Source organism: Pygoscelis adeliae, unplaced genomic scaffold (genome assembly GCF_000699105.1).
Source record: "Pygoscelis adeliae isolate BGI_AS28 unplaced genomic scaffold, ASM69910v1 Scaffold166, whole genome shotgun sequence".
Taxonomy (NCBI): Eukaryota; Metazoa; Chordata; class Aves; order Sphenisciformes; family Spheniscidae; genus Pygoscelis; species Pygoscelis adeliae.
The window spans coordinates 178,215-203,382 of NW_008825156.1; the positions used below are offsets into that span (position 1 = coordinate 178,215).

Genomic DNA, 25,168 nt, shown 5'->3' on the forward strand with positions numbered 1-25,168 from the left:
TAAGGACTAGACAGAAATAAATGGTACAGACGTGGGTGGAAGGAGGGTGTTCTCTAGACAGTAAGAATGCAGGTGAAGATGTCTGGTGAGGTGCCTCCCTGTTACGAGGTTGGATCTTGCTGTAGCTTAAGTCACATGTAATATAAATGCATTGCCAGGTATGTGCATGTGTAAGTTTGCACATGAAGTAGAGGCTGTTAGATTCACTATTAGAAAAAGGATGGAAACTGGCTCACATCCTTGCAGTCTGGCACTTGATAATCCTGCTCACAGTGACAAATTCCAGTAATATGCAGAGATAATCTTTGGGGTTTGCGTTGCTTTCATTTGAGCTCTAGTAAGAAATGTTTCCCATCCATTAACACCTGAAAGGGCCTGGTGTGGTGTTCTCCTTAAAACATATCCCATTCATTTACAGAAATGCTGAATACTCCAGAGTTTTTTCCTTACTCTAATCTTCCTTGATGGTGTTTCCCAGACTCACCAAAGGAATATTAACTAGCCAATGTGTCTGAACAGGAACTATCCTTGATGACCTCGGTGACAAAAAATGCATCCCCAGAGACAGCTGCCCCTGTATGTTTCAAGGCAAAGTCTACTCATCTGGAGGGACTTACTCCACTCCCTGCCAAAACTGGTACTGTTGTGAACTTGTTTGCACTAACAGGGCAAAGGCATTTATTTCAGAGTGTTGATGAGTTGCGTTCTGTTCTTTTCCCCCCTTTTTTTTCCCTATTCCTACATTTGTCTTAAATAATAACGCAAAACCTGGGTCTGAATTTCAACAGTACAGGAAAGCTTAGAGGTAGTCCTCAATCTCACATAGTTACCACCCTCACTTGGAACTGCCAGCAAAACCAGCTCAAAATTTCAGAATGCAGAAAAATTAGACTCTTTGCTGGTTAGTTCAGAGGCATTGGCCACTGAAATGAGGCAAGGAGTCATACCATGTTAATGAGTTACATTTCCAACCACCTCTAGATCTACAAAAGGCTGTTTCAAGGCCTGGATCTCAAAAGTCCCAATCCTTGAGAATGGTTTGGTTTAGAAAAAACCCTGTAGCTTGAACCCATCTCTCCTCTGCACTAGTGAAAGGTAATAAGAGCTCAGGTATATTGTTCTCAAACCAGTTTTATTTCTTACACTGATATCCATCTAGTATGTGTTATTTGTGCTCCCGTGAGACAGCATCGTTTCTTGACCACAGGCCTAACCTTTACTATAGGGAGGAATGAAATATGCTGTGGTGCATGGTGGGGTAGGCCAGATGTTCTGCAAACGTCTTTGGATTGAATATTTCCTGCATTTTGAGGAAATATTCCTCAAAACCTGCAATTTTGAGGAACTCAACTTGATGGGCTCTGGGTGGTTCCCATCTATCCACATCCTCACTTACTCCTCACAAAGCCTGAGCTAATGTGGCCAGGCTGTTCTCCTCTTGTGTGCACAGCTCTAAGAATTGTAACTGCACATTATCTCAGGTCCTCCACAATTAGTTGCTGAAATGTAGCATCAGCAACTTGCTGAACAGTTGTCAGTAGCATAAAATGTTGCAAGATCCTGCTTGAAGAGGTTCTTTCTTTCTTTAAAAAGTCAAGTAAACAATTTAGGCCCTAAAAAACATTTCTTGCTTGACCAACTCAGTGTCTCTCTGAAGGAGCTAGTTCAAAGCCCAGATGCAATTAACTCTCATTGAGAGGCATTCAGCCTTCACACTTTAAGGGCCTAATATGAAGTCTTCCTCCCACAGGTATTTAATAAGCAGACAAATAACAAGCTAAAAAGACAAAGAGGGTGTCATCTGTGCAGATTCAGATACAGATGTTATCTCACTTTTGCTTGTTTAAAGCCATGTTTATTCTAACTGCTCCTTTTTGGGTTTTGTACAGTACTTGCAAAGGAGGCCACTGGAACTGTATCTCTCTGCCCTGTTCTGGAAGTTGCAACATAGATGGAGGATTTCATGTAACAACGTTCGATAATAAGAGATTCATTTTTCATGGCAACTGCCATTATGTCTTAGCTAAGGTATGAATAATCTCCCATTTGACTCCTAAATCTCTTGAGTAGCATGAGGCCTTAAGCTGTGCTGGAGCTTTATATGACTTAATTTAATTAAATGGCACCAATCCAGCAAAGCACTTCAACACATGCTCAGTCTTAAACCCCATGAATTTTCCCATTTGCAGTGGATTGCAAGTCAATTGCTTGATGCTTAGCATCAAAGTTTTGCAGCTTCAACATAGCTTTACATCTTTTTTTTTTAATAGATTAGTTTTCTTACTAGATGTATTAGTGTAGATTTAAGCATTTCCCCTGAAGCTTTCTTCATGTATGACTGTCAAAAGGAAGTGGATAAGCAAAAATTCCTGCAAAAAGATTGAATTCTACGTGGCTGTCTGCAAATATTCAATCCACACAGGTTGATAGCAAGGAAACAGAGTGCAGAGGAAAGGCTGTGAACATTATTGATTTTGGCAATGAAATAAAGCAGTTTGCAGTTAGAGATTAAATGCCCCAGTTCTTTCATTATTCCATTTTAGCCTTTCAGAGACACATTTTTTCTCTTCTAGCTCCCTTCCTGTAACATGCTAACAATGTCTGCACATCCGTTTTCTCACGCCTTTTCAGAATACTGATGACACATTTGTGGTGATTGGAGAGATCATCCAGTGTGGGACATCAAAGACAATGACTTGCTTAAAGAATGTATTAGTCACACTAGGAAGAACTGTAAGTAACTCGCTTTAATTAGTGACACATAATATGTCACTTTTATTTAGGTTCAAAGATGGGATTTCTCTAGCACTGTGGACTCATTTTAGTCTGTTGCAGTCCTGAGACTGCAAGATTAATACCAGCAGATGATGCAGTGCATGTGTTTATTGGTTTTATTCTATGAGAGTTATTTCCTTTCCAGATCTTCTGGATTCTGGCTTTTCCATTTTCTTTAGAGGTAGATGGCTAAAAATTATCCTTGTTGGCTTTCCCTCTCTTTTTCATGACTTCAAACTTTTTCACTTGTTTCTTTCTGAAAGATTGAAATTTCTACAAGAAAAGATCCCCTTCTTTTTACAACAGTTCTGAGTCCTGAGGTTTTTCCTAATGCAATGAGTGAAGTAGCAGAATTTTCCAAATGAAAGGCCAGAGGCTTCTCCTACTGAAGATTATGCCATGATTCAAACTGAATTCAGTGGAAGCTGAGTTAGGGCTGGTATTTATGCACTCCTAAAGTTATACAGATTCATTATGTCCACCTGGTATTTAACTGGTGCAGCCCTAATCTTGTTAGGAGATCCAACCTCCTAACCTCTTTCTATAGTCAATAAAGGAAGATGGGCATCTCCAAAGGACAAGTCAGCCTACCTAAGGCATGAGGTGTTCTTCTGGAGGGGCCTGTTCTTCTGGGGGCCTCCATTGACTACTGAGGGAGTTTGAGCCAGATAACTCTCATTTTGGGTGTGTTACATTTCCAATGAGATGGATCCAAACCTACACGTAACGTCTCACATGTGGTTCTCAAAAAGATAACTAACCTCTTAGGTATGTGAGAGCACTCAATCAAAGCTGTTGCTTATGGAGAGGGTTTTTCATTTTTTGTTCTGGCCTCTATGTTACTGTATGGCATCCAGACGCTGAGTTACATTGACGTCAGAGGTGATCATGTTTTGAAGACACTACTTCTTAATGCTTAATAAAGCTTGTCAGGTTGCTGTTGTCTGTCTCATGTCATATGCATTCACTATTGTGTGCTTTTTCTTTTTTTTTTTCACTGCAGACTATAAAAATATGTTCCTGTGGAAATATCTACATGAACAATTTCATTGTGAAGCTGCCAGTAAGCCAAAGTAAATGTCCTTCTTCACATCTTCCCCAGACTAGCCTACATCCATTTACAGAGGGATTCCTGCTCCTTTCTCTGAAAAGAACATGATCCTGCTCATTGTTAGGTCATTTGACTTGGGTGGATACTAGGTCTGGGACTCCCTGGGAATTCCTGTATTACACTGGATGCACTGGTAAACAGAAGTTTACTTCAGCTTCATAAAGATTTGCAGGTGCATACATCTTTTTTTTTCTTTTTTTTTCCTCTTTAGATGGCATCACCATCTTCAGACCCTCTACATTTTTCATCAAAATCTTGAGCTCAACTGGAGTACGGATTCAAGTGCAAATGAAACCTGTAATGCAGCTCTCTATAACAGTTGATCATTCTTATCAGAATCGCACATCTGGTAGGACACATCATGCTCTTTCAGTTTGCTCTTAAACTGAGTTATAACTGCTTGTCTATCACTTTAAGTGAACAAATTATTTGATTTTGTATTGACTTTGGTATGTTAGAACCCCTGGTTAAATCTATAGCCTTCCTGAAACAAAATGTTGGCTAAACCCTTTAATTTGCTGAAGAAAATTAGATAATCTCTGTGATGTTTAGTGTGTGCAGGTCTTCTAGACTATCTGTAAAAGCAGGCTTTCATCAGAGACTTGTGAGATGCAGACTATGTTCTTGGTTTTGCCACCAATCTCCTGTTCACATCATTTAAGCTTTTTGTGCTTCTGTTTCCTATCTGTGTAATGGGATTACATTCTGTCTCTCTAACCCATTTTGTTTTGCTTTTGCGATTTCCTTTGCTTATAAGCCTTTGAGGAAGACACTTCTCTGTCTGCCGGTGTTTACTGAAGCACATTTAAGCAGCTTCCAATCTCTGTGCTATCACTAAGTGCTACTGTAATGCAGAAAAATAATAATTACATGCTAAAGACAGGGTCCTGTCTGATTTGTGGGAACATCAGGAAGTCTCTGAAGGAAAATGGGCTTCTCTCAGGCGAGGTCCATTATAGATCTAAGAGTGTTCATCTAGAAGCCATTCCATTTTCCACTCATGTAGTGATTTCTTCTTTTCTTTTGCTTTCTTTTTTCCTGCCACCCTCACAAGGTTTTTGTGGCAATTTCAATAACATACAGACTGACGACTTCAGAACAGTCACTGGAGCTGTGGAAGATTCAGCTTCTGCTTTTGGTAACTCATGGAAAACTAGAGCCAGCTGTTTTGATGTTGAGGACAGCTTTGAAGATCCTTGTTCAAACAGTGTGGATAAAGGTAGCAGGCTTTTCATCCCTGGATTATCAGTGCTAAATAATTTTCACATGACGGATAACCAAAAAAGCTTTAGATATCTCATAAACATCAAAAGCCACTGCCTTTGAGGCTATTACTAGAGAGAACACATTTGGTTTTGCAGGTCTTTAAGGTGACAGCTTTGCTTTTAAAACAAAAAGACTGCACTGCTGGAGAAAGAGCTAACACCTTCTTCACTGATGGCTTGAAAAGTACACCAAACATCAGTGAGAACAATTTAGGTTTAAGACAAAGCATACTTGGTTGTCAATATTTGGGCAAGATCTTCATCCAATCTAGGTTGTTACAGCTGTGCTGAAGTCAAAAGGAATAAGTTATCAACAGTACTGACTTCAACAAGCATTGTACTGTACTAGGTGCCCTGTCTGGTTTCTCACTTTGACTGGGTTTGGATATATACAGGATTCAGACTGTACTCTCTTAGGTATTGTCACATGTAATTAAAGCTGCAGCTCATAGCCACACAGCTCACTGATTATTACATGCTTGATGTTATTGCTTGACTATAAAGAATCGCTTGACTATAAAGAATTGCCTGACTGTAAAGAACTAGGAAAGTTTGATGGAAAATTATGAAAATGGGGAGTTTTTGCAGATGTTCTGCAAATCCAGCTACAGTAATAATGTTAGTACTTGGAAGGTGAAACCTTTCTTTTAGGAAGATGGCTGGTCACCCATCCAACTATGCTTATCACCTTGATATGTTAATGCCCGTGTTTCCTTCTGGCATTATCTGAACACTTCAGGACATTCTAGTTCTGTGTGATACCTGATAAGAATATTGATTCAGATAGTAATGTGGTTTAAGTGACTATGGACAATGATATTTTTTCCCACTTCAGAAAAATTTGCCCAGCATTGGTGTGCTCTTCTGTCTAATACAAGCAGTGTGTTTGCTGCCTGCCATTCTGTTGTAGACCCTTCTGTGTACATCAAGGTAAGGCACTGGTTGAAATGGGTGGTTTAATCTAGTGCAGAGACTGATCTGCCATGAAGGTAGTCTGGCTTAGGGGAGTGAAATAGGTTACAGTAATGCCTGTTTGCAAAGTTCACTGATGCTAATGAGAAAAATAACAAAATTAGAATTTATGCAAGATACAATGGGCCTTTTTGGTTGCAGCCCTGAAAATATTCACTGCCATCACTGACGGTTCTGTTGCATGATCCAGAAGCAAAATAGGAAAAAATGGATTTACTGTTCTTGAAAACTGTTCACTCTTTGAAAAGCCAAATCAGTGTGTCTGTGTGGAACTGAGCTGAGAGTTTTTTCAGCCCCATGGATTCCCTCTGACTTGGTTTAAAATTCACGTCTAGGGGGAGAATATATACTATATTTACATCAGTTATATCCCATTTATTACTGTGGAATCATGTTAGTCTCCTCGTATTTAGAATGCAAGAAGCTGCCCATAAGTACTCTTGGTGTACAGCTCTATAATGCTGTTGAGGAAGTTGGCTGAGCTAGAGAGTTGCCACATTTATGTGAGGAGTATGTGTGATACAACTTACCGAGAAAATATCTGAGCCTGAAATTTTGTCTGAAATTTAATGTCTTCAGGTACCTTTAAAAATATGGCTTATGCTTAACGTCTCCCAAGTTTCCCTCAGAAAAAATTGTCTGCCTGAGAATTCATGTTAACTATAAGTAAAATAGCAATTTGCAACTTTGAATTAAGGAAAAGTAATAACCAGTTTCTTATGAATATGTCTGTTACTCCTGCTGATCTCATCAGATTTTAAACCATGATTCATGGAAGCATTTTCCATGACATCAGTAATGGCAGGATAAGCCACCATCTATGCAGTATGACTCTACTGCTCTTGAGTGACTGGCTGTATCTGGGTTCTTCTGTCCAGCCACACAATTAAAAGAACTTGAGCTTTAAATCCCCTTTATACTTACCTAACTAGTTCTTTAGATGTCATTACATATAATTCTATTAAACCACCTTCTGTTATGCACCTGTCATTTAATTGGTTTTATCTTATCTACGTACTAGATAGGTACACAAGTGCCAGTCATCACGGTGCAGTATTTTCAGTTCTGTATATTTTCAGATGACATATTTTGACATGTCCTAGATTGTACATCCTCATGGGAGGCTGGTATAGACATTTCTTAGTGCTTTAATGAACTGTGGATGCCCTTATCATTCTTATTATTCATTTATTCATGAGTGTTAGGCATAATGTCATTGCAGTTACATGACTGTAATTGATTTCCTATTTTTCAGGTTTGCATAGTATTTCATTAGCATACATTTTCTCTTAGAGATATTACAAATTAAGTTTGACTGGTAATAATACTTTTTCAAAACTATATTTGTTGACTACTTTTTGAATTGCTATGTTTCCTTGTTTCTTCTGTGAGCTGGGCATAATAATACCCATGTCCTTTTCTGTCCCCTAGAAATGTATGTATGACACCTGTAATGCTGAGAAGAGTGATGTTGCACTGTGTAGTGTGCTCTCTACTTACTCCAGAGACTGTGCTACAGCAGGCGTGTCCCTGAAGGGCTGGAGGCCGGGCATCTGTGGTATGCATTCTAAAATACTTTGGGTAGGGAAACAGCTTCAGGAGAGCCTGTGGCACTCTCTGTGGCAGTCAGTATCTTTTGTGCTTAGTCATCAAGTCAGTGGCTCTTTGAAAAATAGAATAAGCATATATTCTATAAAAAATATCTGCCTGCCAAAGTCAGTTCATGTCCACTTCACGCTCTTATGATGCATGTTGCTTGTGTAAAATATTAGGTGAATTCAGTACTCAGAAAAGCAACAGAGTGTAAGGTGTATTAATCAAATCACAACAAAGAGTTGCAATTAGGTTAGTTTTGAACACATGGGCATCCCTATGTATTTTAATTCTGATACCTTTTTTGCAATTCATCTCAGCCCTCTTGTCTCAGACATTGCCCATACAAATATTATCACTCTCATTAACTGCATTTTTCCATGTTACAGTAAAATAGTAATGGTTTTTAATAAATATATATTGGTGATATCTAAGAATGTGAAAGTGTTTAAAGGCATTTTCAGCCCAGGACTATCTAACAAATGGATGAAAGTTTCATGGACATGCACATTGTCACTAAATCCTGGGTTTGGAGTCCACATATGTATATATTTTTCTTTGGCACTGCCAGAATTTATTATGAGATGGTATCAGAGCTGAGAATAAAACTCACAAGTCCCAGCTTCTGAATTTTACTTCAACATTTCCATTTTTTCATTGACAATCAGATAGTTCAAGTGAGATTTGCCTATATCAACATGAAAATAGATGTATGGGTTTCTTGACTAATAACATATCTGAATAGGAAACATAACAAGTATTTTTATGCAGCTTTGATGCACCTATCATCTATTTAATTGCCTGACTTAGAGGCTAGCTGGGATATTTAATAGAGACAAACAATGTAACCAGTGTGGTGCTTTGTCAAAGGCATTTAAGATTGCAGTAAGAACAATTTAACAAACCTGTGCTGAAATAATTCAAAGGCAACACAGTGTAGTCCACAGCAAATTATTCTAGAATCATGCAGATTTATGTACTAGACACAGGCCCTGTTTATTGAAAGCTTTGTTATGGACATAGAATTACTGACATGCCAAAGCAAGACTGGTTTGCAGCATGGGTTAGACTGAAATCTGTGGACTCACGGCACAGTAGGTAATATTGACGCAAACAGTGCAGTAACCTTGGAAAAAAAATGCTAGTGGCTTAATCAGCATGATCATTTTAGGCCTTATTTAAGAAGAAATAATCTTTCGGGAACATGCCTGTGATAAGATTGAAAGTTGCGCTATTCATGAGTGAAAGAATAAATGGGCCAGAACAGTCACTCTCAGTGGTCTGTCCCATTGCAGGGGTTGGAAAGGCTTTTCCAGCTCCTGCAGCTGTGTCCAGCTGTGCCAGGCTGCAGGCAGCATCCAAGGCAGGTTATATCCTAAGGGGATGTCTACACTGAAGTAAGTAGAGTGTATGAAATAAGTAAACCCTACTAGCTAACTGTTAGTAGTGTGTGTATGTGACACAGTCTTTAGTGGAAGCATGAACCATTACTTGAGTTACTGGTTACCCAGAAGACGATTGGGGTTAGTAGCCTCTGCTAAGTCATGGCACTGTTTTTCTAGCGGTCCTTGTGCAAGCTAGCTTGAAGCTATCTTTGGTATGCTCATGTTCTCTCCACTCACGCCTCCAGTTGTGATGTATGTAATCTAAGATTACAAATCTGTGATCATGAGTACTATAATCAAATAACCTTTTTCTTATCAGATCTTGCTTTACCGAAATTGATCTTTTTCCTCTATGAAAAATTAAGGGGAGAAAGTAAACACATTATTTTATTGCATTAACAGCTGACAATTGAGACACCCATTAGGGTAAATCTGATGTAAACTCATGTTCATCATCTTTATTAGTATCTTTCTTATTTGGCCTATTTTGATTTACAAATACCAGTTGATGCATCTTTGTAGTATACTTATAAAGTAGGTGAATATGGCCTGCTCGATTTATACACGGGATATCATGTCTGCTCCAGGTAAGACCAGGAAACCAACAGGGTTTTGTTGGTGGAGGTGGTGGTTTTGAATGTGTATACAAATCTAGCACGCTAACTAATCTAAGAAAGTGTACTATGGTCATGGACTGGAAAACCATACAGAGCTTTGTTTAAGTATGGAACGTGTTGCCGATACGGTGATAACATTGCTGCGAAGTTGATTATCACAATTGCCCGTGAACAACTCCCCTGTACCTTCTAGTACATCTGTGTGTATCTGAAAAACAGCTGTGGGGTTAAATCTGCAGATGTGAGTTAGAAAGACGTCTAAGATGACTAAATCTCCAGTTCTCATTGAAATTCAGAGGAATCTGGATGTCAGGCTTTCTTGAAAACCACAGCCTTAATGCAGGTGATATTTCCTGACAAAATTTGATGTCATCCCTATGGATCACTACTGCAGATTTTATGGCAGAGTTTTGAAGGTGTTGTTTGTTGGTAGCCTGTGAAAATTAACCAGCTTTTCACTGTCTTACAGGGTCAGTTGAGCTCTTTAGATTTTGGTATTTAACTGTTTGGTCCACCCAGAGGTCTTAGAAACTGTTGTTTCTCATTTCCCCAGAGGATGACAACAAGAGTTTTCCTCAAGACATCTATGAGAATTCAAACACACTTTCTTTGGTAGCACCAAATGATTAGCAGAGTTCCTTGGCACTGCCCATTTAATGTCAAAAATTGCCCCTTACAAAATATGCTCATTTCTTAAATTATTCCCAGCCAAAGAAATCATTAGTAAAGAACAGAAAATTAATTTTTAACTACAAGGACAAGTCAGAAGTTGTTGGTTTCAGTTTTTGGCATAAGATAGAATTGTAAATTGTACAAATTACAAAATTATACTGATTTCCTTATTTAGTCAAGATATACCCTGCTGAGTATTTCAGTATTCAGTGTCACGTAGTTTAGGCTACATGAGCAGACTTCCCCCAGACCACCGGGAGACAAGGTCTTCTAGTTTGAAAAAAGCACACTTATGGCTACTGACGTGCACAAAACTGCATTAACAGCATAAGCAATGATTGCACAGAGAAGGCCATACATCCATTTTATTTCTCTTGCAAAGATCCCTCTGAGGAGTGTCCTGAGACTATGGTTTATAACTATAGCGTGAAGTACTGTAACCAGTCTTGCCACTCGCTGGATGAACCTGATCCACTGTGTAAAGTTCAGATTGCTCCTATGGAGGGCTGTGCTTGCCCTGAAGGGACCTACCTCAATGACGAGGAGGAATGTGTAACTCCAGATGACTGTCCCTGCTACTACAAAGGCAAGATTGTTCAGCCCGGCAACTCCTTCCAAGAGGACAAATTGATGTGGTAAGCTGCTCTGATGATGCAAAGGCTGCATACCAGGGGGTCGTCAGGGCTCACTGGGGAAGTCCCTGCTCTAATCCCTGAATGGTGTCATTTTACCATAAGGAATAATGACAAATTTCTCCTAGATTGTACCAAAGCAAATATTTCCTTGGCAGGAAGTGCAGCCACAGCAAAGGTTAAGATCCTATATTCCTGCTAGCAAACAAGAACATGAAAACATGTTAAGTAGAGCAATGTTTGCAATCTATCTCTATGCAAAGTTCATTGTTTTGTAAAAAATATCCATATACAGTAGGAGCAAGTTTTCTAGAAGACAAGGGACTTGGGGGAGTTTCTGCCTTTGAAATGAAAAAGCAAAGTGAAAAACACCCTCCAACACACCATCCGGCAGACTATTTAAAAAATAAAAATGGTCCAGGAAAAAACTCCAAAATCTCAGTTATTAAACTGAGTTTTTTAAAAAGAAAGAGAGAGAGAGAAATTTTGGGGAAAATACTAAAAACAACATAACTAATTTGCATCTACAGTGAAAAACAATTGTCATTTTCTCATTTTCAACCAGTTCAGGGCAGCAATACAAACAAATACCAGGACAAGGCTGTTTTATTCAAACAATTTATTTATACTTTAGATGTCTACATATTCTCTCTCTCTCTCTTCCAACTCCGATATTTTTTTCTGAGGATTCTAGACTATTTTGTAAACACAGATTCATTTAGTAATTCAAGATGTCTCTTATTTAAGAAAGTATTAGTCTCATCTCACAGAGTGGAAAATAGATGCTTAGGAAAAACTTGATTGAGGGAAAACACACAGTAAACCAGTGGCAGGTGAAGGAAGAGTATTTAAGAACAGGGTGTCTTAATCTTCCTTCTGGGAATGGTAATTCATGTCTGTGAACCTGATAGCTGTACCAAATATTCATTTTGATAGGAATTTGTTATCTGTGTGACTACTGAAACTTTGCAGTGCCTTTCTCTCTAGTGAGAGAGAAATGTGCAAAGAGCTGATGTGTTTCATTTTATGGAATCTCTTTAGCAAATGCATTCAAGGAAGATTAGACTGCATTGGAGAAACTGTCCTGGTAAAAGGTGAGATTTTGTTAAATAATGGCATTATGGTGTCAGCTAGTATTTATAATGTTTTTTTGTGTTATCTCTCACTTTCTGTAACATTTTACTATTCTGCACATTTTTGCCTTCTCCCTGAAATGTGCTGGTTATTGATAATAGTTGTCTTTGTAAAAATGTCACCAGACTTGCTGAATTCTTTAAAAGATGAAGATATTTCCCAAATCTTAGAAGTTATCTGCCTCCTTCTCCCTGCACTGTTGGTGGGCGGAAGCAAAAGCTAATAGAAACTGTAAATGAGAGACACATGCTGCCTTCTGAAATGCTCCGTTCTGTTTTACAATTGCTGATGGCATCCTTACTGCTTTCACTAAATTACCTTCCTAAAATGTTTTCTTCCTCCCATAGATTGCCCAGCTCCTATGTATTACTTCAACTGCAGCTCTGCGGGTCCCGGCACGATTGGATCAGAGTGTCAGAAAAGTTGTAAGACGCAGGACATGCACTGTGTAAGGACTTCACCTCCTAGCAGGAGCATGGGACAACATGATTGTGCATGTATGATTGTCCTTAACAAATGCTGACGGTAACATGTTACACTGTTCACAGACCAACTACTTTACTGTTAACACAACAGTTATAGCTACCCACATAGCTGTGTTACTTGTAGTTTGATTGTCACTAACTTACAGTTACAGGATTTAAAAAAAAAATTCAAAAGTTTGGCATCCAGAGCTAGCACCTCTGCTGGTTCCCTGTACTTTCTGTGCATTAACGAGTTGCCTTGTGTTGTATCTTTATATATGCAGTATGTCACAGAATGTGTTTCTGGCTGCATGTGTCCCGATGGGCTGGTATTAGATGGCAGTGGAGGATGTATTCCCAAAGATCAATGCCCATGTGTCCATGGAGGACACTTTTATAAACCTGGGGAAACCATCAAAGTGGACTGCAACACATGGTATGTTATTCCAGGGAGCCTTGTTTTCTAACAAAGTCTGTTAAAATTGTCAGTGCATAGTGCGCCCATGGGGCAGGATGTATTTTGAAGACTTCCTCTTCATCATTAGAGTCATCAGGCTTCTAGTAAAAATAAAAGGGGAAACATTTCCTCTCTGCAACACGCTGCATGAGCCTGCACTTGGGGAGAACAAATACCAAGATCTTCTGTCAAAAGATTTCCATCCTTTTCTGCAAACTGCTTCCACACCAGCTTTAGAAGTACCAGCCTCATCCAAGTTGGTCTGGGGCTGGTCATTCTACAAGGGAGAATAGAGTCTGTGTCTGTTAGGCACAGCTGAACCCCAGAAAAGGATTGAATTTAGAGGAGGGAGGAATCGCAACAATCTTCCAGTGACTTGCAGTGCTTCCAGGTGTGTAGTTCTCAAATAAGATAAATGAATACTCTAGTTGTTCTAATTGCTGGTATAATTCTGCCATAGACTTCACTGTTATTACTGATCATGGTGGGTAAAACACTTTGAATCCTTACCCATTATTTAGTGAGGATGACACTGTATAGTCCTGCAAAGAGGATACACGGAAAATAAAAGCCAGAAACACTTTGGTCTGATCACCACCGGTACAAGCAATCAAGTTTAACGTGTGAAACCAAACCCTCATAGGCAGTTGTTGATATCACAGAGGCCATTAAGAGGTTTTATTGCAGTGAGGGCTTTGTTTTCTTATGAGAATAGGACACATAGGGGGGAAAAATTGCAGTCTCTGTGTCAAGGGTATAACAACTAAAATTTTCTGTCTGTGGTCCCCCTGAACTGGAGGTAAAGTTTGTCAAGGTGTGGTGGGTTGACCTTGGCTGGATGGCAGGTGCCCACCAAGCTGGTCTATCACTCCCCTCCTCAGCAGGGGAAGGGAGAAAATAAGATGGAAAAACTCATGGGTCAAGATAAAGGCAGTTTAATAAAGCAAAAGCAATGGCCACACATGGAAGCAAAGGAAAACAAAAGATTTATTCTCTACTTCCCATCAGCAGGTGATGTCCAGCCACTTCCCAGGAAGTAGGGCTTCAGTACACATAGCGGTTGCTCCAGAATACAAATGCTGCAATAACAAATACAGATTTTCACTCCCCCTCCTCCTCCTTTCTCTCAGCTTTTATTGCTGAGCAGATGTCATATGGTATGGAATATCCCTTTGGTCAGTTTGGGTCAGCTGTCCTGGCTATGTCCCCTCCCAAGATCTTGCCCACCCCCAGTGTACTGGTGGTGGGGGAATGTTGGAGAGACAGCCTTGATGCTGTGCAAGCACTGCTCAGCAGTTGCCAAAACACTGATGTGTTATCAACAACTTTCTAGCTACCAATACAAAGCACAGCACTATGAGGGCTGCTATGGGGAAAATTGACTCCATCTCAGCCAGACCCAATACACAGGGGAAGACAGGGATAATACTGGTTCACACCACTGTAGTCAGGAACGGAACTGACCACATGGTACCTCACAGATTCATATTCAGAAATGGTTGAAATATTCAGTTCTTCACCTTGAATTTACCTCCTAAATCCCCACTGTCTGCTGCCAGGACTTAATGATTTAAAAGATATTTGAAGGAAAAAATAGAATAAAAATAGATAAAGTTCAAATGTGTCTTGGTAGTAAACATGAACTTTCTGATTAGTAAGCCATCTCATGGCATGGTCTCAGAACAGTTGAGAGGGTAAGCCTGAAAGAGTGAGAGATGATCACTTTCTTTGAAGTACTGCAAAAGACAAACCTTTGAATTACTCTGCCCATTTGGAGTTAAGGAAAAAAACACGCTTCATACAAAGGTTGTGATTCTTTGCATTTTGCCTCCCAGCACCTGTAACAAAAGGCAGTGGAACTGCACAGACAATCCCTGCAAGGGAACCTGCACTGTGTATGGAAACGGGCATTACATGAGCTTTGATGGGGAGAAGTTTGATTTCCTGGGAGACTGTGACTATATCCTAGCTCAGGTATAAATTTTTTTCACTTTCTTATCCATATGCTTTTCATAGCTTACACTGTAGGGTTCAGCCTGAGTAATTAAAGGGCTATCCCATGCAAAATAGTCAACACTGATGAGCAGAGCCTACTCTCCTCCTCTTGTACCTAGAGCAGATACAGTGAGATTTTCCATATAAAAGCAAAGCAATTAACCCTCAGAAGTGACACAAGAGGGCACTGTGTGATCCTAAACGATTAACTCATGGGCTGGACAGCCCTTTCCTGATGTAATTCCAGCATCTGCAAGGGAAAGGAATTGGTGTGGTGTTGAAAAGCTAAGTGTTTCCCTCAGCCATCCAAGACTGACAGTATTTTTGTTGTGACAGAAGCACGTACAGGTTAATGTGTGAGTCTCATGTATAATAATTGCATGTAATGAGACAGTACTCAGTGAGACATTTTGTCATCCCCAAATTACAGTTAGTTTTGCTAATTTTAAGAAGAAATATTTTTACCTTTTTGGCTGTGCAGGACGCGTGCTATGAAAAGCTCAGTTTTTTCCTTAGCTTTTCTCCTTGAAATTCCTGGTCAAGTATGAACCTGCCACCAGGTCAGCAGCCACCAGATTCTTCTAAAATGCCCAGAGTTTTGGTGAATAAAAAAGTGACAAAATTGCAGAAGTCAGATTGGAGTGTCATTCATTTAGAGCTCCTGAAAATGTTTAAGACTGGTCTAGTTGCCTGAAAAGATCTAATACAACGTTATCTATTTTTCTAAGGATTTTTGCCCCAATAACATGGATGCTGGCACCTTCCGAATTGTAATTCAGAACAACGCTTGTGGGAAGTCACTCTCCATCTGCTCCCTAAAGATCACACTGATTTTTGAGGTTTGTCTAGAATTGGTTATAACTGAGGAGCTGTAGTCTTGATTTTGTAGCAGTTAGTGTAGTATCCCCTTATATTCCAACTCAGTTGCTGCTAGAGAGTACCTATGGAAGTCGAACAGCCAGAAAGCAGAGGCAGGCAAGCTGGGAAAGATTTAGGTATTTGGTGTTAACATGGCTGGACACTTCTGCAGGTGAGGGGATAGATGCAGAGAGTCAACAGCACTCTATGTGCATGTGTGTGTGTGTGTATTTGCATCTATGACATTAGTGGTATAGGAGTGATGCTGAAGTTTTTAGAGAACCATGTTTCTGTACCATGGTTTGAGCACAGGACAGATGTAACTACAGAGGGAAGAATTTCTTCCCTCCAGCTCAGGCTTAGCATTTCCCCAAAGTGTACACAAATGAGATTTCTCCCATAGTGTGGGGTGAGGGGATGGTGAAACAAAGTAGTGTGACAAGGGGTATTCTAGCATGCCCAATTGCCCATGCAGTCAGGAGCTGCTGTGCCAGCAGAACAGATTTCATCTAGAACAAGGGCAATTTCTGTGGCTGTGAGATGACTTGTCATGCAAAGGCAGATGTTTCCCATTGAGCTCAGTGGGTCTTGCCTGTGGCTCACATGTCTGGCGATAAACCAAGATGTAGTGTAAAGACTACAGAAAAATAAGATGAAGGACCAGAGGCAGAATACCAGTGCTGTTACACTAAGATTTCTATTCAATTTCCTTCCATGCAATGTATCTGTTCCTTGTAGAACAGTGAAATCAGGCTCTTGGAAGGAAGAATTCAGGAGATAGCCACTGATCCAGGAGCTGAGAAGAATTACAAAGTGGATCTCAGAGGAGGTTATATTGTGATTGAAACAAATCAAGGGATGAACTTCATGTGGGATCAGAAGACTACTGTTGTTGTTCATGTGGCACCATCTTTCCAGGTAGGTATGGGGTGGACTGATTTCAAACTCAAATTTATGCATCCAGATCTGGAGCCCCAGTTTGAAAAGCAGGGCTTGGAAAAGTGTTCAGTTCAGTGGACAAGAAGACGCAAGCAGGCCATGTCTTGTGTTTTATTTCATTGTTCAGTCAGTATGAAACGCTCCAGAATATTTGGAGCTAGAAGTAAAGCGAGACACTTTGCAGTATTGGAGGGCTAACAGAGTGATCTTGTCACTTGAAGTCCAGCTGTTTCTAAGCTGTATTTTGATGGCTGTTTAGAAATTTGCAGCTATTTTGCCTTGGCCTGCTCTATAGTTTATTTCTGTCAAACAGTGGGCTGCACTCAAAATAACCAAGTCATTTACTGTGCCTATGCAAATTACCCAGGGAAAAGTCTGTGGCCTTTGTGGGGACTTTGATGGCCGCTCAAGGAATGACTTCACAACCAGAGGGCAGTCTGTGGAGATGAGCATCCAGGAGTTTGGAAACAGCTGGAAAATAACAAGCACCTGCTCAAATATAAACATGACGGACCTGTGTGCCGATCAGCCTTTCAAGTCTGTACTGGGACAGAAGCACTGCAGCATCATTAAGAGTAACATCTTTGAAGTCTGTCACAGTAAGGTAATCCTGTTCTCTCATCCTCAGTAGTTTCACACTAGGTATTTGTTGCTATTATGCAGCACATTTGCACACACATTTTTACTATTGAAGGCTATTACACAGCATCCTCGAGTACAAGGGCTACCTCTCTCAAAACCTCAATTTACAGCTATACAGTTGAATCCTGTTGCACAGTATTGAGGAAACAACAGTGCCCATTTGGAGCAATTGAAGACTAAAAGGATAATAGTTGGCCACCAAAAGTAAAAAGTTAGGTATCAGTTTGTAAAATCTAGAGATAAGTTAGCATAGGACTATTTGTATGGGGATCCTTGGGAAAGTTTATTCAAATTACCTAAAGAGATTAATTATTTGGTTTATTTTAGACACAAATTGAATTAATCTAAACAGAAACAAGGCTACTAATTCTTAATGAGAATGTCTATACAAAGCTTCAGTGCAGTTTAACAAGCCATTTTAAAAGCAAACTTGGCTTAATTTCCTTGGTTAGTTCATGTTGGCACAGGTTAAAACATGAGACATGAAGTTCAGTGGAAATAGGATTTCCTTTTACACTCACTTAATCACTATCTCTCAGTTAGAGAGTGCACACACTATATAGTTGTGCTAACCCAAAGCAAGGTAGTTCAGTCCTGCAGAAATTACGCTGGAAAGACATTTTGAGCATAAATGCCAGTATTACACACATGAGAATAAGATTTAGAGTCCAATTCTACCAGGCAGGTGAAAATAGAAAACCACTTGTTGTAAAATATCATAGCTCCTCCATGACAATCCCAGTCTGTCACAGACTCGGCCTGGTTCTGCCAAATAAATGGCAGAAAGGATGGCAGAAATTCAGAGCCCTTTCTCTGATTAAAACACAGTGTAGCAGGTACATCTGTGGTAACAGATCTGTTGGTATTTTGATAGGTGAACCCAATACCATATTATGAATCTTGTATTTCTGACTTCTGTGGCTGTGACAGTGTGGGAGACTGTGAGTGCTTTTGTACCTCAGTTGCTGCTTATTCAAGAAGCTGTAGCAGAGCTGGTGTCTGTATTGACTGGAGAACGCCTGCTATTTGCCGTAAGTATTGCACTGAAAATGCACACAGAAAAGCAGTGCTCCATGCGCTCAGGTACATGGGAGATAAAGAGCAGAATTCTGACATCGCTGTGCATGCATGACTTAGCAAGCTCTTGTTTACAAGATTTAGAAAATAACCCCTGCCCTGTATCTGAGACTTGGAGGTTTTTTATTCTTCGTTTCAGCTGTGTTCTGTGATTATTACAATCCACCTGACAAACATGAGTGGTTCTATAAACCCTGTGGAGCCCCTTGTCTAAAGACCTGCAGGAACCCACAAGGGAAATGTGGGAACTTGCTGTACAGTTTAGAAGGTAATTCTTGCTTGACTTTGATGCAGTTTATGGGAGTTGAAGCTATTAGTCTGGTTTTAAATGTCTTAAGCATGAAGGTAGCTGACAGGCTATCCCATTTGCCCCAGAAACTTATTGACCATGCCTCGCCTGGGCTAATTCCCCGTGTGATGGTGCCATTCATAGCACAATTTGCCTGTTGTCTTTAAATCTGGGGAGAGATAAAAGGTCATTCAGTCTAAATTTGCAAAGAATAATTATCTGTTGACAAACAGAGTTAATTAAAACTTTTGGGAGAGAGGGAAAAGAGGACGTGGAAAAATAATTGGTAGTATAAAGAACATTCATACTGGGGTCACATTCATTTTGGGATCAAATCTGCATCTGATAGAGGTATTTATGTGTTTTCCCTGCATCTATGTAAAGCAGACTAAGAATGCTTTGTTTACTTTAACTTTCCAGGCTGTTACCCGGAGTGTAGTCCTGACAAGCCATATTTTGATGAGGAGAGCAGGGAGTGCGTCTCCCTCCTCAACTGCACTTCTTGGTAGGTCAGTTGATGGCGAGAGGGGTAGAATAGGACTGGAAAGGACAAGCTAGGCAATGTTTGGTTTATGTTCATAGGCAGTGGCAATTATCATTAAATCCTCCAGGAGCAGGCTTTTATGTAAAAGTAGATACTGTTGCAGACGTTGTTATTCCACATACTGATTCAAGTCAATAAAACAAGTCTTCTCCTTTTCTCTTTATCTTCAGCAATCCTGAAGAGAAACTATGTACTGAAGACTCCAAAGGTAACTTTTCAGCACCCTCACCATTCATTGAATGATGATAGGACTGAAACAACCCAACATCACATGTTACTGCAGGTGTATTGCTAATAGAACTCCAGCTAGCTAGTTCAATAAGTGGATGCACAGCAGTACAGATATGTTTTGATAAGCAAAACGCAGTCTTTGACCTGAAGAACTTTCTAAACGATAATCATAGGGAGGAAGGAGAGAGGCATGAAATGTGCAATTCATCTCACCCAGGTAAATACCACTTCTCCACGTTTACACTTCCTTGGTTGTCAGTGAAGAAAGACAGAAAGTAGTCTGAAGCAGGCCATTCAAGGTACCTGTTTTAATGAGCACTTTTAGAATGGGGCAAATCTTGTAGAGGTGCTATTTCCTGTCCAGTAATTTCATAATAAGCCTAGACAACTAGTTTATGAGAGACACGTTTGTGTGCCTAAAGGACACACTTGCTTAAGGTATGGTATCAGTTCATTCCCATATCTGGGAGAAACCACATCCCAAAATACATTAGACAACACATCTCCAGTTTTGCTGATTTTGTTACAGTAATAGATATATTCCCTTGGGTTCCCGAATGTATGTTCTCCAAAACCTGGAGAGCTTCTCATATATTTAAATGAAATTGTTTATCACTGCATGTTCCTCATTAATGGATTGAAATGGCTGTGCAACACCTTCTGAGCCAATGTTTTATCACTCAGCAAGGCAGTAATCCCAGTCATGTTCCCTGCCAAGAGGGAATGCACCTGTGCTCCATGCTGGGTGAGGACAGTGCCAGTTCTGATGCTTTCATCAGCCAGTAATTCCTCTATGCAAGCTGACTCCAAGAAACACGAGCAACAACAAAAATCCAACCCACTTTAAATAAATGAGGTTGACTCACAGTGCAACTTCTCAAGTAGAAACTGAGAAAGTTTTTCAACCAGGTAATTCATATTTGATGATATGAGCTACAGATGGGTAAATCCAGTTTGGTTTTCTTTTCATTTGTATTTCTATTACAAGTGTCCCCTGTTACCATGGCATTTGCTCTTTTGGTGCCTCAGATTGCCTTTGCTGCTACAATGGAAAGACCTACACCTTAAATGAAACTGTATACAACCAAGCATATGGGACCGAGTGCAGTGATGCTGTCTGCGGCCCTAACGGAGAGATCATTAAAACACTCATCCCTTGCAGAACGCCATCCACACTAGCACAAGGTACTAGATTTATAAGATGTGTGGTGGTGATTTTATGAAAGCCTGTAATGGTAATAAGATTCCTCCATCTTGAAAAAAGACTCCTACTGCATGTCTAGGATAAGCACAGAATTTAAGCCAGTTGACGGTTCAGGAATGAGGGGTCAGAGCTTGTGGGTCTCATGGTGGGCACCAAAAGTGTAGTTTTTATAGATTCTTACTGTCAATGGGATAAAGAAAGAATAGAAAGATTTGGCCATTTTTCAGTACAGCTTTTACAATAACCTTGGGCATACCACAGTTGACACTCTGGTGTTGTTAGTCTCAATATTTCATACTTCTAAACCTTGTTTTTCTCCTTCTCATCACCTATATCATGCTATGGTTCTTATCGTACCATTTTCCGCATTGGACTAAGTCAGTCTCAAATGGGTCGCTGGAGCAAGAAAATAAAGCTGCCTGGTGGTTTATTCCCTTCCCAAAAGAGAAGTTACAGGGTGAAGGGGATGTGAAAGAACAGAAAATAGGAAGTAAAAAGAAATAAAGAAAAGGTGGAATTTTGCCTCATGATTATAGCAAAGAAAAATAAGTGGCTAAAAAAATGTGTATTATCCTGGTACCAAATTATACAAAGGGGACAAGGAAAATTAAGTTAGCTTCTCTACTCAAGTGAGTGGAAGAGCTAAAGACTTGATGGTGATCCCCTGTGTTTGGTATTTACTAAATGCATTAACAAGTGGCATAAGAGTAATGGAGTAATAACTAGGAAAGGAAGGACTATTGAAAGCAGAGTGTAGTTGGCATAGTAAAATGTCTAAATGATCTGTCTCTATTTATACCAACAGATTCTTTGCAACAAGGCATTAAAAGGCAAAATGGAGTGCCACTGGAAATCACCTCTCCAAAGTCAGGTGAAGTCCTACAGGATTAGAAAGTTCAAAGAAACCTTAGATTGGAATGAATAAGCAACAGTAGAAGGGCAGTTTACTGTATTCTATATAGAAAAAAACTAACTACAAAGGCGAGTGAGTGTGTATTATTCTGGTAGCATACAGTGTAATAGAGTGTATATAAATACAGAGAGGATGGTTTTAGTGTGTACATGTACAGAATGTGGTGGGGGTATAAAAATGATTATTTTTTCCTGTTTTTGTGATTATAGAGAATGTAATAGATGCCACAGGGCTTGAAAGTAGAGTAGCAGAAGATTTGAATATTAATTAATTTCATTTCCTGCAGAACCACATATGCAACCTGTAACATCTGCACCTCTGTCATCAACGGTAGCCACTCCCTGCTTCTGCAATGACAATGGACAATTGATACAAATGGGTGAGAAACCAAGCAAATTTTTTTTCTGCACCATTGATGTGGGAAGATGTACTGTTAGATAAAAGTGCTTCAGCAAGTGCTCATTCAGCCTGCTGCAGTTACACATTACCACAAGTGGTAACATCTTTGAATTGTAATTAGCACCTTCAGAACTACAACTCTCTCATATCCTATGACTTTGTCCTGGTTTGGATATCCCTGGTGTAAGGAAGCTTGTACCAGATGCTATCTTCAGTGGACTCCAGCACAAACCCTGAATCCCAAACTGCTGAACATGGGCTTGTAATCCACAGTCATATTCCAAAAACAGAGGAGGGAAGACTCTTCTTCATCTCTTAGTAGGTCCTGAACCACCTATCTCCTGGTCTTTGTGAAGACCAGATGCACTCAGTGTTGTATTCAGTATTCTCTTCTCTTGTACTCATTTTCGATTCCCACTAATATACTTAAGAGCAGAATTTCAGATTAGCCCTGTGGCCCTCCCTCAGCCTTTGCCATTTGGATGAATTGAGCTCCAGTTCAGTCACTGAATTCAAGGAGTTGCAGATAGACAGTCACACCTGAACATGGCCATCGGGTACTGGCAGACCCAGCTAGCCAAGTGCAGGGCTGAGTATGTGACCAATCTGTGATGTATAGGCCTTGAGAGTTACCAGTTTAATGCACAGTCCAGCGCTAACAGTCGGGTTTTGGCCTTGCAGGAGAAAATGTTTCTCTGCCAGTGAATATACCAGGTCATTGTGCTTACTCCATTTGCAATGCATCGTGTCAGATTGAATTAATTTGGGCAGAGTGTAAAATTGGTCATACTGAAGCGCTCAAGATCTGTGATCCAGACTCCGAAGCCTGTTCACCAACATCTGCTCCCAGTGCAACAAGCCGAGTTCCTGCTTCCACAGGGACTCCTGTGAGCGATTGTCTTGGGCTCATTCCTCCCAGAAAGGTGAGAGTCTTGAAAGAAGAAGATGTGTTTCTTCAGCTACAGCATTGCCTACAGCCAAGATTTGGTGTTCTCCTCTGATGCTGGTAACCACCACTAAAGCTGGACTGTAGGTGTGGCTGAATTAGATGATTTAGAAGTATACCAGAAGCCCCCAAATAATTGAGAGAAGAAGTTGAAGATTATTCTGTTCACCTGAAACATCTAAATGATTGTACGTGGGCAGAGCTACCTAAGCTGAACAAAGGCTAGGAAATCACATCTGGCAGTGTCCCATAATCAGAAGTGGTCAGGACCTTAATATTGAGTCCTATAGAAAATGTTGTAGAACTGAAGTAGATATCAAGGTTCTGTTGATTGCTATATGTTTCATATTGACTGGTTTCCAGAGAAAGAGTAGATAGCAAATAATGCCATGCTAGACAATTAACTGAATGGAGCATAGCTGCTGTGTGTGATCTTAAAGATTTTGTTACATTACTTTGTTATGTGCCTTTCCTCTTCTTTATCAATCCGTCAATAGTTTAACGAAACATGGAACTTCGGAAACTGCCAGATTGCCACTTGCCTGGGAGAAGGAAACAATATTAAACTGTCCAGTATAACTTGCCCTCCTCAGCAACTGAAACTCTGTGTCAATGGTTTCCCATTCACGAAACACTACGATGAAACTGGTTGCTGTGAAGTCTTTGAGTGTCAATGTAAGTACTGTGGCAGGAGAATTCCTGAAATTTATGTTATGTTCAGCTGGGCCTCAAGAAAGATAAGTCTATGTGGTCAACATCTATATTATGTTCATATTAATTCAGTAGGATGTAATGGAACAGAAGTCCCATCTAAAACATTGGCTGTTAAGAGCAGATAGGAGTGTCCTTGCTAGGCTAATTTTTCTTTATCAAACTGGTTATTTTAGCTCTCACTGAAAGTGAGTAAAAGAGTTAAAACCAGCTTGTACTTATAGGAAGCTCAGAAGCCAAACTTGAAGTCTGTCACTCTGTCTTCCAGGTATTTGCAGTGGATGGGGAAATGAGCATTATGTGACTTTTGATGGAACATATTATCATTTTAAAGAAAACTGTACCTATGTCCTTGTGAAGTCAATTCATCCTGACTTACACAACTTCTGGATTCACATAGACAACTACTACTGTGGTGCCATTGATGGAGCAATTTGTTCAATGTCCCTTCTCATTTTTCACTCCAACTCTGTTGTTATTCTGACACAAGCAATGGAACATGGAAAAGAAACAAACTTGGTAAATAATATTCTCAATATTATTTTGCTGTAGTTATATTACTGTACTGCCAAAAGTCCTGTCACGACATAGGATGAAGCTTGTAAAAAATGGAATGGGTAAGAAATGCAATTACCTTGCTTTCTTTCTCTCTCTCTCTTCCTTTGTGTCAACAAAAATTTGTATATTCTAAAAACTTGGGAAATTATCACAATTGAAAGTTGTGTTTTTCTTCCTGACATGAGTATTCAAATGTAAATTACAACATATTAAAAAGGAATCATAGAGAACTGCTTAAATGACTGCCTTCGACAGACTTCATTTGGTGCACCTGAGGTCTGAATTTGTGCTGCTTTACTTTCCAGCTGCACAAACTGTGTATCTTATTAAACAGCAGGATGTCCATAGAGACCCTTTGTTTCTCTTCTTTTTAGATTTTGTTTAATGATAAGAAAGTTGTTCCAGACATTTCCAAGAATGGTATCAGGATAACCAGTTCTGGCCTTTATGTCATAGTTGAAATACCTGAATTAGAAGTTTATGTCTCCTACAGTCGACTTGCATTTTACATAAAACTCCCTTTTGGAAAGTTTTACAACAATACCATGGGACTCTGTGGTGAGTGTCCTCATCAGCTGACAGTAATGAATGCAATAAATTTTCCTCCTTCTTTCTCTCGGCCCCTTGTAAACATTTCTAAATGCTTGCAGCTCCACTGATTTCTATTTCTGACAAATTTTAATGAATTTCTCTCTATTTGGTGGAAAGACACTGTCAGGAGGCAGAGTTTTAAGTCACTTCCTTTCATTCTGTTCACAGTCTGTTGGTGGATGGAGGTAGGCTCT

At 39.8% G+C, this 25,168-nt stretch overlaps 1 protein-coding gene across 1 annotated transcript in view; it reads left to right on the forward strand.

Moving 5' to 3' along the window:
• The window catches only part of LOC103920748 (mucin-5B), a 45,484-nt gene that overhangs the window by 9,788 nt on the left and 10,528 nt on the right, over positions 1-25,168 (forward strand). Inside the window, exons 8-33 of the mRNA XM_009328588.1 lie at positions 520-637; positions 1,890-2,028; positions 2,632-2,733; positions 3,779-3,848; positions 4,098-4,235; positions 4,941-5,105; positions 5,987-6,081; positions 7,555-7,681; positions 10,773-11,025; positions 12,064-12,116; positions 12,504-12,604; positions 12,905-13,056; positions 14,913-15,051; positions 15,801-15,911; positions 16,669-16,848; positions 17,237-17,473; positions 18,386-18,542; positions 18,728-18,856; positions 19,298-19,382; positions 19,592-19,629; positions 20,682-20,837; positions 22,056-22,148; positions 22,850-23,091; positions 23,612-23,789; positions 24,094-24,344; positions 24,758-24,941. Coding sequence (XP_009326863.1) covers positions 520-637; positions 1,890-2,028; positions 2,632-2,733; positions 3,779-3,848; positions 4,098-4,235; positions 4,941-5,105; positions 5,987-6,081; positions 7,555-7,681; positions 10,773-11,025; positions 12,064-12,116; positions 12,504-12,604; positions 12,905-13,056; positions 14,913-15,051; positions 15,801-15,911; positions 16,669-16,848; positions 17,237-17,473; positions 18,386-18,542; positions 18,728-18,856; positions 19,298-19,382; positions 19,592-19,629; positions 20,682-20,837; positions 22,056-22,148; positions 22,850-23,091; positions 23,612-23,789; positions 24,094-24,344; positions 24,758-24,941 — 3,693 coding nt within the window. The remainder of the gene's footprint in view (positions 1-519; positions 638-1,889; positions 2,029-2,631; positions 2,734-3,778; positions 3,849-4,097; positions 4,236-4,940; positions 5,106-5,986; positions 6,082-7,554; positions 7,682-10,772; positions 11,026-12,063; positions 12,117-12,503; positions 12,605-12,904; positions 13,057-14,912; positions 15,052-15,800; positions 15,912-16,668; positions 16,849-17,236; positions 17,474-18,385; positions 18,543-18,727; positions 18,857-19,297; positions 19,383-19,591; positions 19,630-20,681; positions 20,838-22,055; positions 22,149-22,849; positions 23,092-23,611; positions 23,790-24,093; positions 24,345-24,757; positions 24,942-25,168) is intronic.